The 19,467-nt window shown below is 34.8% G+C and overlaps 1 protein-coding gene across 1 annotated transcript in view; it reads right to left on the bottom strand.

The window, feature by feature from the left end:
- Window positions 1–19,467, bottom strand: part of LOC141489202 (dynein axonemal heavy chain 8-like) — a 395,310-nt gene that overhangs the window by 14,483 nt on the left and 361,360 nt on the right. The window contains 3 exon segments of the mRNA XM_074189981.1: window positions 8,928–9,001; window positions 10,968–11,170; window positions 12,922–13,040. Coding sequence (XP_074046082.1) covers window positions 8,928–9,001; window positions 10,968–11,170; window positions 12,922–13,040 — 396 coding nt within the window.

Genomic DNA, 19,467 nt, shown 5'->3' with positions numbered 1-19,467 from the left:
TTTAGACTCCCTTGAGAGAGATGCAGATTGCTTTTATTCATTTATCTATTCATCCATTTATTTATGTACTTGGTTTAATTATTATTTATTTATTTAAACTTTTCACTTCTTTTTAGAAAGTAGAACCCAAGGATACAATTCTATTTTGAAATCAGGAGTCACTTTGCAAAACTTTTGTCTTTTACAAATAAGAATTAGACCTCAAATATTTATGAATTCTTATCTGCAACATTATTAAGCACTCACCTATAAGTCTCATTGTTCTAGCAGAGTTTAACACCACATGTCACAATGTCATTCTTGCTGCAGAATAATATTCTTTCTAATTTACGCAACTTTAAAATGCACATTCAATCAGGTCAAGACTATGAATCCTCAAAAAATTAGGCCTGAGAAATAACTACTTAGGACCAATTTCCTGAATTGAATGTCTAGAAGTTATGTGAACTATGTATGGTACTCAAGGTTTTATTCTAAGAAATTATGTTAACATTTTCCCTACTGTGAAAAATAAAAAAATACCATAGGTCTATATATTTGCATCTGGGAGGGACATCAGAGGTCATCTAATCCAATCCCTTCTGTTATGGCTGAATAAACTGAGGCCCAGAGAATGAAATGATAATCCTATTAACAGAGTTAAGGTTTGAATTCAGGTTCTCTGATTCCAAATCTATAGCTCTTTCTTCTGAATTACACCAGTGTAGGAGTGTTAGGCCCAGTTAAAATGAACCTCCTGCATGTAAGTATTAAGGTAACAAGTTATTCATTTGGGGAAATGGCAGCAATATAGGTCCAAAATACAACTGAAGATTTATTCTATAAAGTCAATACTTTGGTTCACCAAGTAAGAACGAACTGCATTCATAACTATTTCCACATGATATTTATTAAAGTTAATTAAGCAAAAAAGATCAAGGCTTTCAGTTTTCTGGGGATTAATGACTAGCTAGAAGAGGTTGATAACCTAAATAATGTTTTAGGTCATTAAACCTTCTCTAGCCATTAATTTCAAAGACTATGTGACTCTGAGGCTATTAGTGGCATTATAGGATGAAAAGTTTGAAAATAAGGATTTATTTTATTTTTTAATGGTGCAATTTTTTCAGTTAGTATGAAAAGTCCATGGCATTTCTACAGAATTAATGTCCTATGTATTTATTAGGTTTTATGTGAGTAAAAATTCTATTCAACTTACAGTTATTAACAAAAATTAATATCAATACTTGAACTTAGCATTCTTAAATATTTATTTGGCTGAAGCTGTCCTTAATTAAAAAAATGAATGCCTGAAGTTAACCAAAAATTGAAGTTTAAGTGTCCTCACCTGTCACTTTGTAAGTGCTATATGTCGTTATGATATCATGAAATTCCAAAACTATTAAATTTGGATCTCTGGGAATAGAGACTCATGTAGCATAGCTACTTGATAGCCTGAAAATTTTGTTGACAAATAAGCTGAATAGCTTTCTGTGCTCAGAGAAAGCGAACCTCAGTCACTGAACCAAGAAAAAATTGATTTGAAATGTTAAAAATTTTCATAAGAAATGTATACAAGGATAATTGAAACTTTATTAAATAAATATATAAAAATGGAAAAATGAACTCTCTATCACAAGTATAAATAGTTTATCACCATGTTTGCAAGCATCAATTTGCTTTTTCAAAATGTTGTAGGAGAAGTATCTGGGGGCAGAGATTTCTAGCCAGATCAACAATTGTTAAATGCATGAGACATCGAAATGAATGGGCAGAGGGAGATATAATAGATGACAAAAGAAAGGATCATGGACTTCTAGGGTGGAGACATCTAAGATGGTGTTGTGAAGCTAACATGCTCCTGGAGTTTTTCCCTATCAAAAATAAATGAAGCCTCTATTCTGACATTCAAGCTACAGATCCTCACCAAGAAAAAGAGAAGATTCAAAGAAGTTTTCCACAGTAGACATCATGGAGTATCTTTAGTGAAGGTCTGTCTCTTTGGGGGAAAAGGGGAAGTAAAGCCCAGGAGGTAGAACAGGAAAGCCAGTGAGAAGTTTTTAGCCATAGTGCAATCCAGGCTCCAACAGCTAGACAACAACAGAGGTTCCAGCAGCTAGATAGTTAGCCAGCAGGGAGAATCCCAACACCAAGAAAGGTCTGAACCCTGAGAATACCAGTGCAAAAGACAGGACTAGTGCAGGAATAAACCACTGCTAAATCTGAACCTAGACATAAAGGAGGAAACAAACCTCTGCCAAAGGCAAGGCCTGGACTGCATAGGCAACATCTTGGCCAATGACAAGCCAGGGATCAGACACCAGGTCCAACAACAACAAAAAAGCTTGGATCTATACTCCCTATACCCAAGGAGCACAGCTATGATAACAATGCCAAGAAGAAATCAGTGAAAAATCACTCACAGGGAAAGTCTCAAAATAGTCTATGAATTGAACCGAATCCAAAAGCTCATTGAAGAGCTTAAAAAAGAATTCAAAAACCAAAGAAGAGAGGAAGAAGAAAAATGGAAAAAAGAAATGAGTCATGAAAGAAAATTATGAAAAATTGATCAGAGTATTCAACACCTTTAAAAAGGAAACATAAAAGGTAATTAGAAAATAAAGTCCCCCAAATTAGAATTGAACAAATAGAAACAGAAACAAATGAATCTACAAGATTACAAGATTCCATCAAGCAAAATAAAAAGGCTGAAAAAAAATTGAAGAAAACAAAGTACCTTTTAGGGAAAACAAATGATCTGGAAGAGACAATTTACAAATCATTGGACTACTAGAAAACCTTGGTCAAAAAAAAGAACCTGGAAAATATCATGCAGAAAAATTATTAAGGGGGAAACAGTCCAAATCTGCTAGACCAAGAAGACAATATGACCATTGAATGAATACACAGAATTTAGGAGCAGCTAGGTGGCGCAGTGAATAGAGCACTAGCCCTGGAGTCAGGAGTACCTGAGTTCAAATCCGACCTCAGACACTTAATAATTACCTAGCTGTGTGGCCTTGGGCAAGCCACTTAACCCTATTTGCCTTGCAAAAACCTAAAAAAAAAAAGAAAATAAGAAAGCATACACAACAGAACCCCTCCATAAAGAGACCCCAGGATAAAAAAACCCAAGAACTGTAATAGCCAAATTCCAGAACTTTCAAATAAAGGAGAGAATACTGAAAGTAGTAAAAAGAAAGCAATTCAAATACAAAGGAAACCAATCAGACACACACGTCTCAATATTGAAGGATTGGAAGACCTGGAATACCATATATCGGAGGGCCTGGGATTACAACCCAGAATGTACTACCCTGAAAAATCAGTATATACTATCAGGGAAAAAAGATGGATATTCAACATAATAGAGGACTTCCAGAATTTCCTGACACTAAGACCAGAATTTAACAGGGAATTCAATCACCAAATATATGACTCAAGAGTTGCATAGAAAGGTAAATGAAAAGGGGAAGGAAAAAAACAAAATAAAACAAAATAAATGTTGTAAGACCATCAAATTGTATACAACCCTAAAAGGGAAGCTATAACACTTCTAATTCTTGAGAACTTTACTTCTCTTAGGATAATTAAAGGGTTGAATATAACTGAAGAGATTGGACATAAAAACATATGGGTATAATTGGCTCTTATCTCTGCATTGAAGAGGTCCAAGATGGCATCACTATGTTTGAGACAAAAAATTCTGATGAAAAGCAGGGGTGTTAACTTCAAACTTAAGTGTGTCATTATCCTTTGACCCACTTTAACTGTGCTGACAAAGCTGAGCACTTTGTCTGATGAGGGCATCCTAAACTCCGTAACTTAGAAGCATTTGTAAATTTCTCAAGTGAGACCCACCCCCACCCCCCAGGGCCTCCCAGTACTTAGAGATCTTTAAGATTTTTGTAGTTAATTAAATCAGGGTTTGACAAAATCTGTACTTCACTTAAACAAGGGGTTAAGTACCCTGGGGGGGGGGGTGTGTGTGAGAGAAAATAGCCCTGGGGGAGGGGCACAAATAATTCAAGAAATGATTTGGTTTTGAATGATACTTTGGTTTATGAGGAGGACTGTGTATCCTCAGAGGGTACTTGAAAAGGGGGATAAGATAAAAAATGATTATAATGATAATTTGTGTAAACTTGAGACAATGCTGCTTATCAATCAATCAATCTGTGATGATACTTTGATAACAATATGGGTTTATCAAGCAATCAAATAATCAAACTATGATTGATGATGCCAGATTAATAGTACTTGAGCAATAAATAATACCAGGTAAAGAGGCACAAAGACTTAGAATTTTAGAGGGAAAGGGAGAGTGTGAACTTTGAGTAAATTCAATAGAGGGAATAAGATACATTTCCACTTTAATCTACAGGGAAAGGGTGAATGGGGAAGGAAAGAAAAGGGAAGAAGGGACTAAAAAAAGGGAAGGTGAAGGTATAAGTGAAAATAAACTGAGTTAAATTTCAAAAGAAAAGTTAAAGGGGAAAGGGAGTAAAATTTTGCTGAGGAGGATTAAGAGGAAAGAAAGAAAAATGTAAATGGAGAAAGATAGCATGAGGTAAATACAGAATTAGTAATCTTAACTGTAAATATAAATGGGATGAACAGAAGCAAACAGAAACAGAAGCAAATAGCTGAATGATTAAAAAACCAGAATCCTACAATATGTTGTTTTCAAGAAACATATTTGAAGCAGCGAAATACACAGAGGGTAAAGGTAAAAGGATGAAGTAAAATATATTATGCCTCAGCTGAAGTAAAAAAATCAGGGGTAGGTGATCCTGATCTCAGATAAAGTAAAAGCAAAAATCAATATCATTAAAAGGGATAAGGAAGGAAAATACTTCTTAAAGGCACCATTGAAAATTAAGTTATATCATTACTAAACATGTAAAAACCTAGTGTTATAGCATCCAAGTTCCTAGAGGAAAAGTTGAGTGAATTACAAGGAGACATATTCAGCAAAACTTTAATAATGGGGGACCTCAACCTCCCTCTATCAGAACTAAATAAATCTAACTACAAAATAAAGAAGAAGAAAATTAAGAAAGAGAATGAAATTTTAGAAAACTTAGATATAACAGACCTCTGGAGAGAACTTAATGAGGATAGAATGGAATATACCTTTTTTGTCAGCAGTACATGGCACCTATACCAAAACTGACCATGTACTAGGGCACAAAAACCTTCTAGTCAAATGCAGAAAGGCAGAAATAATAAATACACACTCTTCAGACCCTGATGCACTAAAAATAACATGTAATAAAGCAGTATGGAAAGATAAACTAAAAACTAATTGGAAACTAAATAACTTAATCTTAAATAATGGGTGGACCAAAGACCAAATAATAGAAATAATCAATCCAAGAAAATGATACTAATGAGACATCATACCAAAATTTATGGGATGGAGCCGAGGCAGTTTTGAGGGGAAACTTTATATCTCTCAATATCTATATAAATAAAATAGATCAAGAGGAGATCAATGAATTGGGTATGCAATTTAAAAAAAAAACTAAAAAACGAACAAATTAAAGATCCTCAATTAAATACCAAATAAGAAATCCTGAAAATCAAAGGAGAAATTTAAAAAATTTAAAGCTAGAAAACTATTGATCTCATAAATAAAACTAAGAGTTGGCTTTTTGAAAAAGCCAATAAAATAGACAAACCTTTGGTTAATCTGATTTTTAAAAAAGGAAAAAGATAATCAAATTACCAGTAGCAAAAACAAAAAGGGTGAATTAATCACTAATGAGGGGGGGAAATTGAAGAGATAATTTGAAACTACTTTGCTGAACAGCACAATAAATTTGATATTCTGAGTGAAATGGATGAATATTTACAAAAATATAAACTGCCCAGATTAACAGAAGAGGAAATAACATATTTAAATAACCCCATTTCAGAAAAAGAAATTGAACAAACCATCAATAGACTCCCTAAAAATGTTTCCAGGTCCAGATACATTTACAAGTGAATTGTACCAAACATTTAAGGAAAAGTTAATTTCTATTCTACATAAACTATTTTTAAAAATAGAAGTTCTACCAAATTCCTTTTATGACACCAGCATGGTGCTGATACCTAAAACAGGAAGAACCAAGACAAAGAAAATTATAGACCAGTCTCCCTAATGAATACGGATGCAAAAATCCTAAATAAAATTTTAGCAATGAGACTACAGCATGTTGTTACCAGGATAATACACCATGATCAGTTGGTTTTATTCTAGGTAGGCTGGGATAGTTCAATATTAGGAAAATTCAGTACAATTGAACACATCAATAGCAAAACCATCAGAAATCATGATTATCTCAATAGATGCTGAAAAAGTCTTTGATAAAATACAATATCCATTCCTATTAAAAACACTAGAAAGTTTAGGATTAAATGGAGTTTTCCTTTAAAAAATTAATAGTATCGATCTAAAAGCCATCAACAAATATTATATGTAATGGGAATAAACTTGGAGCATTTCCAATAAAATCAGTGTGAAACAAGATGCCTATTATCACCATACCTATTCAGTATAATATTAGAAATGCTAGCTTTAGCAATAAAAGAAGAAAAAGAAATTGAAGGAATCAGAATTAGCAATAAGAAGGTGATGCTTTTACTTTTTGTAGATGATATGATAGTATATTTAGTGAACCCAAGAAAATCCATCTTAAAAACTTCTTGAAACAATTAACAAACTCAGCAAAGTAGCAGGATATAAAATAAACCCACATAAATCATCAGCATTTCTATATATGAACAACAAAACATAAGATCAAGAGATAGAAAGAGAAATTCCTTTTAAAGTAACTATAGTCATTATATCCCCTTAAATACATGGGAATCTACCTCCTAAGACAAATCCAGAAACTGTATGAACACAATTATAAAGCACTTCTCATCCAAATAAAGTCAGATCTAAATAATTGGAAAAATGTCAATTCCTCATGGTTGAGTTAATAAAATAAAAATGCTAATTCTACTCAAATTAAGTTACTTATTCAGTGCCATACCAATCAAATTACCAAATAACTATTTTACTAAGCTAAATAAAATTGTAACAAAATTTATCTGGAGGAACAAAAGATCAAGAATAGCAAGGGAACTGATGAAAAAAAAATGTAAAGAAAGGTGGCCTAGCTCTATTAGATTTAAAACTATACTATGGGGGAGGCTAGGTGGCATAGTGGATAAAGCACTGGCCCTGGAGTCAGGAGTACCTGGGTTCAAATCTGGTCTCAGACACTTAATAATTACCTAGCTGTGTGGCCTTGGGCAAGCCACTTAACCCCATTTGCCTTGCAAAAACCTAAAAAAAAACCCCCAAAACTATACTATAAAGTGGCAATAATCAAAGCTGCCTGGTACTGGTTAAGAAATAGAATGATGAATCAGTGGATTTGGATAGGTTCAAAGGAAACTATAAATGAATACAGTAATCTATTGTTTGACAAACCCAAAGACATCAGTTTCTGGAATAAGAACACACTATTTCACAAAAATTGTTGGGAAAACTAGAAAATAGTATGGCAAAAACTAGCATAGACTCACATCTCACACCCTATACCAAAATATAGTCAAAATGGGTACAGGATTTAGACATAAAAGTGGCAACATCATAGATAAATTAATAGACCAAGAAATCAGATCTATGGAAAGGGGACAAATTTATGACCAAACAAGAATTAGAGTACATTATAAACTGCAAAATGAGTGATTTTGACTATATCAAAAAGTTTTTGCACTAATAAAATCAATTCTGTCAAAGTCAGAAAGAAAGCAGAAAACTGGGGAATAATCTTCACAACTAGGAGTTCTGATAAAGGTCTCATTTCTAAAATATATAGAGAATTGCATCAAATTTATAAGGTTACAAGTCATTCCCCAACTGATAAATGGTCAAAGGATATGAATAGACAGTTTTCAAATGAAGAAATTAAAGCTCTCTCTCTCTCTCTCTCTCTCTCTCTCTCTCTCTCTCTCTATATATATATATATATATATATATATATGTATATATATATATAATCATATGAAAAATATATTCCAAATTACTGATTAGAGTAATACAAATTAAAACAACCATGAGGTATCACCCCACACCTATCAGATTGACTAAAATTAGAAAAAGGGAAATAAGGGAATAATGTCAGAGAGGTTGTGGGAGGATTGGGACATTCTGGAGAGCAATAAGGAACTATGCCCAAAGAGCAGTAAAAATGTTCATTCCCGTTGACCAAGCAATTCTAATTCTAGGCCTATATCCAGAAGAAATAATAAAAATGAGAAAAAGTCCCATGTGTTCCAAAATATTCACAGCAGTTATTTTTGTAATGGGCAAGGAATTGGAAACTGAGGGGATGCTCATAAGTTGGGGAAATGGCTAAACAAGTTATGGTCCATGAATACTATGGAATATTATTGTTCTATAAGAAACCATAAATTTTTGAACTCTAGAGAGGTATGGAATGAGTTACAGGATCTGAAGCTGAGCGAAGGAAGTAGTACCAAGAGAACAATATACATATTAACAACAACATTGTGGGATGATCAACCTTGATGGAAGCAGCTCCTCTCAGTAGTTCTTATGGCCAATGTTATCCCCATCCAGAGAAAGAAAAACAAAACAAACCAACCCCCCCATAAAGAATTCTAAAGAATCTGAAGAGCAATTTTTAAAATTTATCTCTTATTTATCTCTTTCCCTTAATCCTAATTCCACATCCCAAAAATGACTAATTTGTAAACATGTTTATCAAAAATATGTCTGTACAATATTAACCTGACTGTTAGCCACTAAAGGGAGGAGGATGGAAGGAAATTTTGTAACTTAAAAATATACATATGCATATGGATTAAAACTTTCATAACATGTATTTGGAAAAAATAAAATATCAATAAAAAAGAAAGCATTGAAACTCTTCCTTCCTACATACCTGTTGCATTGATGTTTGTACCAGTTTGCGAGCATGAACTTCTTGCCCTTGGCCCATAGAGATTGTCCTGCATTCTGTAACATATGCAAAATATCACTGTTACATAACCTCACCTTGTTTAACAATGACATAAATAAGTTTGCTTTTCTGTCCATACGTCAGCTAGGGGACACTAGGCAGTGCAGTGGATAGAGAGCCAGGTCTGAAATCAGAAAGACTAGAGTTAAAATATGGTCTCAGACACTTAGTAGCCCTGTGATCTTGGGCATGTCCTTTAACCCTATTTGCCTCAGTTTCCTCATCTGCAAAATGAACTGGAGAAGGAAATGGCAAATTACTCCAGTATCTTTGCCAAGAAAATCCTAAATGAGATCCTGTAGAGTTGAATACAAGTGAAATGACTGAACGACAATCATCATGTGTTGGATATACAGGAAGAACTTCATGAAGAGTTGTTGGATTTGAATTGAGGCATTGCATTCATTCTCCTATTTTAGAGTGAACACTCACACATAACTCCCTGGAAGCTCCATTGGTGTAACCCACTGGGGCAGCAGACCATTCCAACCTAATGGCATTCTCTGTGGGCTAGTCCATTTAAGCATTACTTAGCTGTGTCCTGCTGAGAAATGTGCACCAAGCATCTATACCCAGAGGAATATGAGTTAAGTCAAGTTCAGTCACTGACCAAGCGAGAAAGACTTTTGAGGAAGGGTGCAGGGATGGACAACATATCCACCATTATAAAATTGGCCATTTGGGGAACTATGGGAGGAAGATATAACATTTCTTTGTAAAAAATGAAAAGAAATCATTTTCTACTTTATTGTAGTTACTTCTTCACTCTCCATTATATTGCAATCTCGTTTCCAATTCATCTCTAAACCCAAAATTTCTCTCTCCAAAGTTACTAGTAATCTCTGGCTTTCCAAACCTGCTTTTTCCTTCTTCTCAGTTCTCATTATTCTCAAACTAGTGGTTACATTGAACTCTATTGACTACCCTCTTCTTCTGAATCCTTATGTTTTCTGGAATATTGTGATTGTCTTCTAGTTCTCCAGCTTCTTGACTCAAACTTCTTAGGCCCATTTGTTGACTCATAATCTCTATCATGTCCTTTAATGTTGAGTGTTCTCCAATGGGTCTTGGGTCCCCTCCTCTTCTTTACCTATGATCTCCCTCTGGGATGTATTATTTCTTCATCTGTAATATTGCACCATCACCATTACCACCTCTATCAAACATGCTATAATAGGTTAAATGTCTAATTTCCCAGATCTCCCTCCCCAACTCTCAATCTCAAATTTCCTTCAGCCTGCACTCAGCACACATGTTCCTATATAAATAACCTTATCCTGAACCCCTCCTCCATATGAAAGGACCTTTCTTGACTTATGCCAGATGTCCTGAGTCAGGAAGTTTCAAATTTCTTGCTTTGGGAGTAGGAGAACAATGACAGTAAGAGTATCATGTTGCATGGGAGGAAGTTGAGACTCAGACCAAATTCAATAAAAGTTATCTTAAATTTCACAGGAAACTGGGAAGATCTCTGATTTAATGCAAAGTGAATGTAACAGAATTGGAACAATTTACACAACATGTTATAGAGGAAAAACACTTTGTTTTTTAAATAACAGAGACAGAGCATAAAAGAAGACAGACAATGAATTTCCAGCATTGTTGAGTGCATCATTGATAGGAAAAACTGTGAAGAGGGATATAATAAAGCATGTTTCTACACAGTCTTTCTTGAACCCCTCAACCACTAGTATCCCTCAATGATTAACTTATAATGATATACAAGTTAGATTTACAAGAGGGAGGTCAGTGATTCTCTACATTTCCTCACTATATGGAAAATACAAATTCATACAGAATGTTTTAATATACTTTTATATCTACAAAAGGAATAATGAAGTCAAATATTTATTTCATTCAACTCAATTTTTTGGGGGGAAATTGCTAATAGAAAATACAAATTCAGGAGCTAAACAATATACAAATTATGCAGTTTCCAAATGAATGGGATTTTGTTCATACCCAGTTTAAGTTTTTTAGCAAGTGCATCAATTTGGTTAGTTGGATCAGACCCCATGGACAGGAAACAAATAAGAGGTGTTCGTGTGTCACTTTCTTCCCAAGTTTTCTCGAGGTTTAAGATGACTGGTTCTGTGTACTTCTCTTCTAAGGAATTTGCAATATATTTTCTTGCTTGGAAAACAGTACGATCTGGGCACCAGGACCTAGAGAAAGTTAAGAAAATAAATTCTGAGTTTTTATTTTTATTCTGAGTTCAAATATCATAATTTAATTAATAGAAACATGGCAATCTCAAAATTTTACCTTGCAGATGTGTGGAAGAGGAAGTGAAAATATGCCTGGTGGACAGGGCATTATGTCCTAAAGGTATACTGAAAGATGCTTTTCCTTGAGCTGCAAGCTAGATGGTGCAGTGGACAAAGCACTGACCTTGGAATCAGGAGGATCGGAGTTAGAATCCAGCCTTACACTTACTAGCTGTGTGACCTTGAGTAAGTCATTTAACCCTGATTGCCTCCCATCCAGGACCATCTCTAGTCATCCTGATTCATATCTGGCCATTCATATTTGGTCAGAGTTGGCTCTGGAGGAGAAAGTGAGGTGGTTGACTTAGCACAGTACCCCTTCACTCAAATCCAATTCATGTACATGTTATAGCATCACCTCTCTGATGTCATGTTCCTCTTTGAAAATGAAGGATAAATATCAGTCGGTATGGAGTCCTAAAACCGCATTCTTTAAGTGAGAAAATACATTTGCTCTAAAACTGCTTAGCAATTTGATTAACTAATAGTTATGTAAGGCAGACACTAGCTTCAGCTTAGTAATTCTTTACTAAAAGTGAATATATTCCAAAAGAGATGAGGAGGGAAGTTTTTTCCTTTTCTAATTGTGACATCATAGGTTGTATTGGTAGGCATTGGGATGCTATAAGGCACAGTCAAGGAGTAAAAGGGGCCCTTGAAATTAAGGAGATAGTCAAAGTCTAGTGGGAAGAATGCTAGATTTGGAATAAGGAGACCAGGGACCTTATTCTGGCTCTGCTTGTTACTCCTATGTAACCATGGATAAGTCACTTCATGTCTTGTAATAAGAGGGAGCTAGACTACATGACTCTCAAGTCTTTTCTCGCTTTAAGTTCCATGGTCTATCTAAGTCAATATGCATGTATTCAGCCCCTAAGATGCATATGCTTTATAGGGTTTTATGAGAACATCTAAGTGAAAAATCAGTGTAGTATGTACAAACAAAACATCCAATATAGGAAACATCGCTTGCTAAATTTCAGTAGAACAGAACCCTTACTCTATTTCTATTATGGTATACTTTATAAACTTCAACTGAATTTCAACTTTTGTGAAAATATTTTAATTGGAAAAATGTGATCAATGTAAATCATAAATAATCTCTTCCAATTCTAATATGAAAAACATTAATACCAAACTTAAAAACCTATAATTTTTCTTTTTTTCTTTTTTGGTTATAAATAGACTGAATAGTCAGAACTATATAGCAGAGGCATAAAGTATCACTTAGTCCTCTGATTTAAAATCCTTCCCCATCAACTGTAGATTGCAGTCATGAGAGGGAAGATAAAGAACTTGGAGTTTGAATCCAGTCTATGGCTCTTACTAGTGGTGACTTCATCTATATATGAAGAGTGTGGATTCAATGGTCCATTCCAATTCTAGATCCTATGATCTATAGTTTAGGAGAGAATTTCCTAGGGCACATTAAAGATAAGGTGACTTGTCTAGGGTCATTCAGCTAGTCATCATCAAAGGTGGGGTTTGACTTCAAGTACTGCAATCTATCTTCCTTACCAGATGCCAAGAGTCACCTGTGTTACTTAGGTTGACTATCAGGCCATGCCAAAACCTAAATTTAATGTAGAAAGAACTGTCATTTGTTGACATAAGGAATGCTTCCAAGTCTAATAAATGCCAATCCTTACCTAATGAGCAAAAGTTTGCGACAAGTGTCTAGTGAATTATTATATCCATCAGGAATGATTTCCTCCTCAGGAGCAGCTTTATCAAACCAGAATTTCCATCCCTTCTCATTACGAGATATCTAAAAGCAATGAAAAAGTAGCAGTTATATATACACACTGAATATTATAGTAAAGTCATAAATCAATACTCATATATATATATATATATATATATATATATATATATACTAAAAATAAACTTAATTAGGAGTCAATATAGGAGAGAACTCAAGAATTTTAGAGAAGCACTCCTTTCAGTGAATATGTAAGCTTTTATATATTTAATCTCAACTAGATTTTAACTTTAATCTTCTTGATTGCTTTACATTTTTTGTATCTTCTACTTACAAGGTAAAACTGTACAAAATAGCAATATTCCATGAATAATTGTTCACTGACTAAAAAAACATACTTTTTCAGGTTTTCTATTTTTATGTAAAATTAAAAAAAATGAAGAACATCCTCATTCAAAAATGAATGAGAGGAGCACCTAAAGGACAGGTTTTTTGAGTTCAAGTCTTACCTCTAAAGCATTCTAGTCTTATGAGAGAGAGAGAGAGAGAGAGAGAGAGAGAGAGAGAGAGAGAGAGGGAGGAAGAGGAAGAGGAGGAGGAGGAGAAGTAGAAGAAGAAGAAGGAAAAAGAAGAAGAAAGAAGGAGAAGAAAGAAGGAGTGGGGAGGAAGAGGGAGGAAGAAAATCTCATTGTATGAACTATGAAACATTTGGCTAAATTTCAGGTCCTTTGTATTCAGTTCTTTCTAAACAGTTTAGACCTGCAAGCGATAACAAAATTTCAAAATTGAAAAGGGCCTCGGAGGATCTCTAGTCCAATATATATTTAAAAAATAACTTCCTCTAAAATATATTTGACAGGTAGCCTTTAGCCTTAGTTCTAAATTCTAATTAACTTCAAAGACTTTCTGAATTGTTGAAAGGGGTGTGTGTGTGTGTGTGTGTGTGTCTTGGAACATAGTATTTGTTATCACCCTAGTGCCAGACCTTCTGCCCCAGTCTGAAGAATGTGAAGGTGAAATAGAACTCATCTAAGTTTCCTGCAAGGAGTGAACAAGTCAAAAGAAGTCCTCTGACCCATAAGAGTAGGAGGAATCATGCACAGTTCACACAGTATGCCTTTGCTTTGTCTTCTGGTTCTTGGAATTTTATCTTTCAATGTCTGGTTTTGGTTTATTTGTTTTCAATGTTTAGTGGACAAAATGGGAATTTCAGGACAAGTTCTGCTGGGGGAGGGGGAGGAACTGTAAGAGAAGTTGGAGTTAAATTTTATATTTGATCACAGGAAGAACGAGTTTTAGATATACACAAATTTACTTAGATTCCATTACCCTGCCTCTCTGACTTCATACAGTACAATTGACACTCAGTCATTAGAGAGTATAATAATATATGGACAGGAAAAAGAAAAAAAATTGTTAAAAGAATGATATGTCATAGAGAATGTTTGTCAAAACCAGATCAACAAACATCACTATGGATTCTAAGAGCTAAAATGAGGATTTGCCATTACTAAATCTTGTCTATGAACACATTTTATTACTAATTCTTTGACCTAGTATTGAAGAGTACAAAACAACTTATTATGAATTCATGACAAGACAACTATAGCTTGTACTAGATGCCAAAAATCAACCAGAATGGTAATCAAGTACATTTCAAAGAATAACTTGATAAGATAATACTAAATTGAATCAAATAAGAGTGAGAGGAGCTTCTGAGTACCTCTACAAAGACAACTTGCCAGTTATAAAAGTAGTCTCCTTGGATAAAGATTACATCTTGTTATATAAAACACAGTCTTTTAAAGTATAAAATATTTAGAAAGTGTCTTGGAATGTTTGTAAATGAAAAAATCTTTAAACATTAGTAAACGGGGGAAGATGATGATGACATGGACAGGGAGGAAGCTAAAGCCTCACATTTTTCAAACAATAATTAAATTCAGTTAACTATTGTCAACTGATCTTTTGTTCAAATGACTGAATAAAGCAATTTTTTTTATCTTCTTCAGTTGAGATTTATCACAGGGCAAACAGAACAAACTATTGGAAAGTGTTCCTACAGTGATTAAAAAGTACAAATTCTCTATAGCAGAAAATTAAAGGCACTAAAAGCATTTAAGTTTAACTTTTAACTTTATCTTTAACTCCCATTCTTTAACATTTAACTCCCATTCTTTCCTTTAAGTCTAACACATATAATTTAAGGTCCCTGAGGACAAGGAGTGGGATTTTACCTGTAGTTATATCCTTAGTAGTTTGTATAATAAGTTCCATATAGTAAGTGCTAAATAAATTTATGCTTCCTTCCTCACCCCCTTCCTTCATAAGAAATAGGGTTGTAATATTTTTGTTTTTTTATTTTTTATCTATCTATATGTCTGTCTATTTATTTATTCATTTTGAATTTTACAATTTTACCTCTATTCGTGCTCCCCCCGCCCCCAAGAAGGCAGTCTGATATCTTTACAGTTTTTCCATGGTACAAAATTGATCTAAGTTGAATATGATGAGAGAGAAATCATATCCTTAAGGATATAAAAGATAGTAATTTTGCTATAAGAGAGCAAAATTACATAAAAGATCATTTTTTTTAAATTAAAGGTAATAGGTTTTGGTCTTTGTTCAAACTCATAATCCTCTCTCTGGATACAGATGATATTCTCCACCTCAGATAGGGCTATAGTATTTTTGGAGCAAGAAGGGACCTTAGACATCATCTAGCTCTCTCCTCACTCTCATTCCCATTCATTCATTCATTCATTCATTCATTCATTCAAAGCAATGGAGTTAAGTGACTTGCCCAAGGTCACACAGCTAGGCAATTATTAAGCGTCTGAGTCTAGATTTGAACTCAGGTCCTCCTGATTCCAGGGTTGGTGCCTATCCACTGCACCACCTAGCTGCAACCCCACCCCCCCCACCCAAAAACTCTAAGAAGGGAAGTGACCTGTCCCAGGTAATATGTCAATCAATAAATAAATATTTATTAATCTCTTACTATGTGATAAATGCTTGGGACTAGTAGCAAAAAAGGATAGGTTAGAACCCAGATCTCTTGACTCCAGTCTGTAGCAGCAGACAAATAGTAGTAGCACTAGGGATGATCATGGATGATCAAGGACAATGAAGGCATTCAGCTAATAGCTAGGCAGGGCAAACTAAAATTCTGGCATAAAAAACTAGATGTACAAATGTGAATTAAAATGACAAACAAGAACTAATTAAATTGGATACCAGCAGAGAGACAACAGTTCCATCAGAAGAGAACTAAAGTCATTAAGGAACTACCAAATTTCCTTTTAACAAAATGCAAGCTAATTATAACCATGCTTAATGTACAGAATATTATACACTAGAAGTTCTAGAACAAGAAGTCATGACAAATATCTCCTCCCTCAAGAATTGAAAATCTAATAGCAAAGGTCAGTTTAATAATATCCTCTCTATATATGAAGAGACCTGCCACCAGGACTGGTGGTGTCTAGCCACACTCCGCAACACCCCCCCCCCCCCCCCCCCCCCCCGCCAAGTCTCCTTCATGACCCAGGGCCCACAATTAACAGATGGGGCAGTGCAGATTGTGATCACAGAAGAGGACAAAATTAAATGGTGCCTGCAAGAGCCCGCACCCCACTCCAACCAATCACAAACGGGCAGAGAAATGTGTCCTTAATCAGCTTGACATGAATGTGAATTGTCATTAAAATAAAAAGAATCTCTATTGTTTGCTACAGTGGGATGGCAATTTTATCATAAGTTCAATGCCATTCTGACTCTGCTTCAGTGTTTGTCAGTCAGCACCAACCACAGGAGACGAAGCTAATTATCAGACCCTGTCACTTATCATGTCACACACAACCCCACTACACACTGACATATCAACAGTGACAACATATCGCTTACAAACTACCATCTATTTTCTGAATTGTACAATTATTTTTCAGTGACAGTTTAATCAACTTTGCTTAATCAAAAACCAACAAATGAGCATTTTCAAACAAAGAAAGACAAGCAGACAATAAAGATGTCCCAACTTCATGATGAGAAGGAAAATGACTAATGGGCAAAAAGAAAATTAGAAAAATAAGACATTATCCTATTTCACTTAGGTATGAAATAAACACCTAAAACTTCTATATAGGGCTGGGGAATCAGAGGAACTTGCTAAATTTGCTTAACTGGGGTATTTTCCATGGAGTTGAACATTCACTCTTACCCCTTCTACTTTTGATGATATATTTTTGCTGAAGAATGGTAAAAAATAATTGTTGGTCATTTCAGTAGTGTCTGATCCTCCATGACCCAATTTCAGGTTTGTTTTTTTCTAGCAAAGATACTAGTTTTCCATTTCTTTTTCCAGTTCATTTTACTGATGAGGAAACCAAGGTAAATAGGGTTAAGCAATTGCTCAGAGTCACATAGTTGAGGCTTTATTTGATCTTAGGTCTTTCTGATTCTAGACCTGGACCTCTATCCAATGTGCCATATAGCTGCCTTGAATGACAAAAATGGGACACATCAAAGAGGACTAAAAAGGAACAAGAATAACAATCAATTCAATAAGTTTAAAAAAGAGAATTGATTTCTATTGCTTTCTTTTCTTATGTATTGACCATGTTGACACCTTGAGCTTTCCCTTAAATGCCTAGTCAAAGGATCATGCTTTCCCCCTTTACCGCCCCCCCACAATAATTGTGACCACTATGATTATTATGTCCCACACAAGCCTAAGACTAGACCTTGAGCCTCTGGATGTCTCTTGGCTTTCTATTTTCCTGAGCACAAATGACCCAATGGCATTTCTGAGATGGCTATTTTGATCTTGAAGGAAATCCTTTCAATTTGGGAAATCTTAGGCTTGGCTACAAGTTGCCCTATAAGTAAGAAGTGTTCTCCACAACAAATTCTTGGAGAGAAGATAACTTGCACCAGAAGGATAAACTTAAGCCATGCCCTGCTTTGCAAATAATATGAACTTTGTTTTTTGCAAGGCAATGGGGTTAAGTGACTTGCCTAAGGTCACACAGCTAGGTAATTATTAAGTGTCTGAGGTCAAATTTGAATTCAGATACTCCCGACTCCAGGGCCAGTGTGCTATCCACTGTGCCACCTAGCCGCCCCATGATATGAATTTTGAATAATTTTTTTGGACAGTATAGACCTGTAGTGTCATTGAAATTTTTGTTCTGCCATACTCCAATATTTTTTAAGTATCAACTTTCTGGGAAAGTATATGAGGAGTTATGAGTTACAGGTAGTTCTTTGGATCTTTGTCTTTCATACTTGTCTTTTTTTTTTAAGTTTTTGCAAGGCAATGGGGTTAAGTGGCTTGCCCAAGGCCACACAGCTAGGTAATTATTAAGTGTCTGAGGCCAAATTTGAACTCAGGTACTCCTGACTCCAGGGCCTGTGCTCTATCCACTGTGCCACCTAGCCGCCCCATGAGGTCTTTTGCTTAAAGGACAAGTAGAGGAATAAACTAACTTCTGTGCTACACCTGATCCACCTTGTATCTTGAGTACATTTCTGCAAAGGATACTACTGTTGATTTCCTCTTAAATATCCCTATGAAAGAGTATGTAATAAAAAACAAAGTGATATTCTTTCCTTGGAGTGAGGTTCTCCTGGAACTAAACTGTGGTGGGAAGAGAAAACCTCCTCCCTGGGCTCTGCATCAATACATTTGAAGATGTATTGTTAATGATTTGAAAGGTGATTTCTAATCAACCTTAAATACTAAATCCCTTTTGGGAAGCCATTAGTTCGTGACTCAATTCAGTTTGTTTGCTTTCTTTTGACTTAATTTTGCTTTACCTATCACTATGTGAGTTTGGACTTTCATTTGGGGTATAGGTACCCCCTGGAAAGAATTTGTCAAAATCTCCAATTGGGATTGTCCTTTACATTGATAAGGGGCTCAACTGGGAAAATGCAGGTGCTGCTACTTGTTCTGAAGGAACAAACCCATGGGAAGTTTGGTTCTTAATCTGAAAGTGCAAATCCTGTATGGTTTCTAGGAAAGCTCCAGTTATTCTGGGGACTCCTTTAAGACTAGGTTTTTACTTTGAGATGAGAAGGAAATTCATTTGTTAATTCCTTTCCATTTTTCATTTACAGTTTTGCCAGTTTCTTTTATTTTCAATTCTTTTTTTTTCTTTTGGCTTTCTTAATACAAAGTTTTTTACTTATTGAATTTGTATAATTTTGTATTTTAGAATGATTGTAACCACCAATTATCAGCTTTGGAAGGCCTGGACCCTCACAAAACACTGTTCATTGTGAGACTGTCTAAGAACTGTGGTGAATGGATTGCTAGAACTTTTTATATGGCATTTATCAAAGACCAGTAAGAACTTTATTATGAACTTTTTTGATGCTTTAGTGAAAGGCACCAAGAGAAAGTCCTTGAAAGAATAATTATTAAAAAAGAAAGAAAGAAGTACAATAATTAAAGCTTCCCAGATCCACAGAGAACTTTCCAAAACTGGGG

Source organism: Macrotis lagotis, chromosome 5 (genome assembly GCF_037893015.1).
Source record: "Macrotis lagotis isolate mMagLag1 chromosome 5, bilby.v1.9.chrom.fasta, whole genome shotgun sequence".
NCBI classification, from domain to species: Eukaryota; Metazoa; Chordata; class Mammalia; order Peramelemorphia; family Peramelidae; genus Macrotis; species Macrotis lagotis.
Note: the sequence above shows the minus strand (reverse complement) of the source record. Positions and strands in the feature narration are given on the sequence as shown.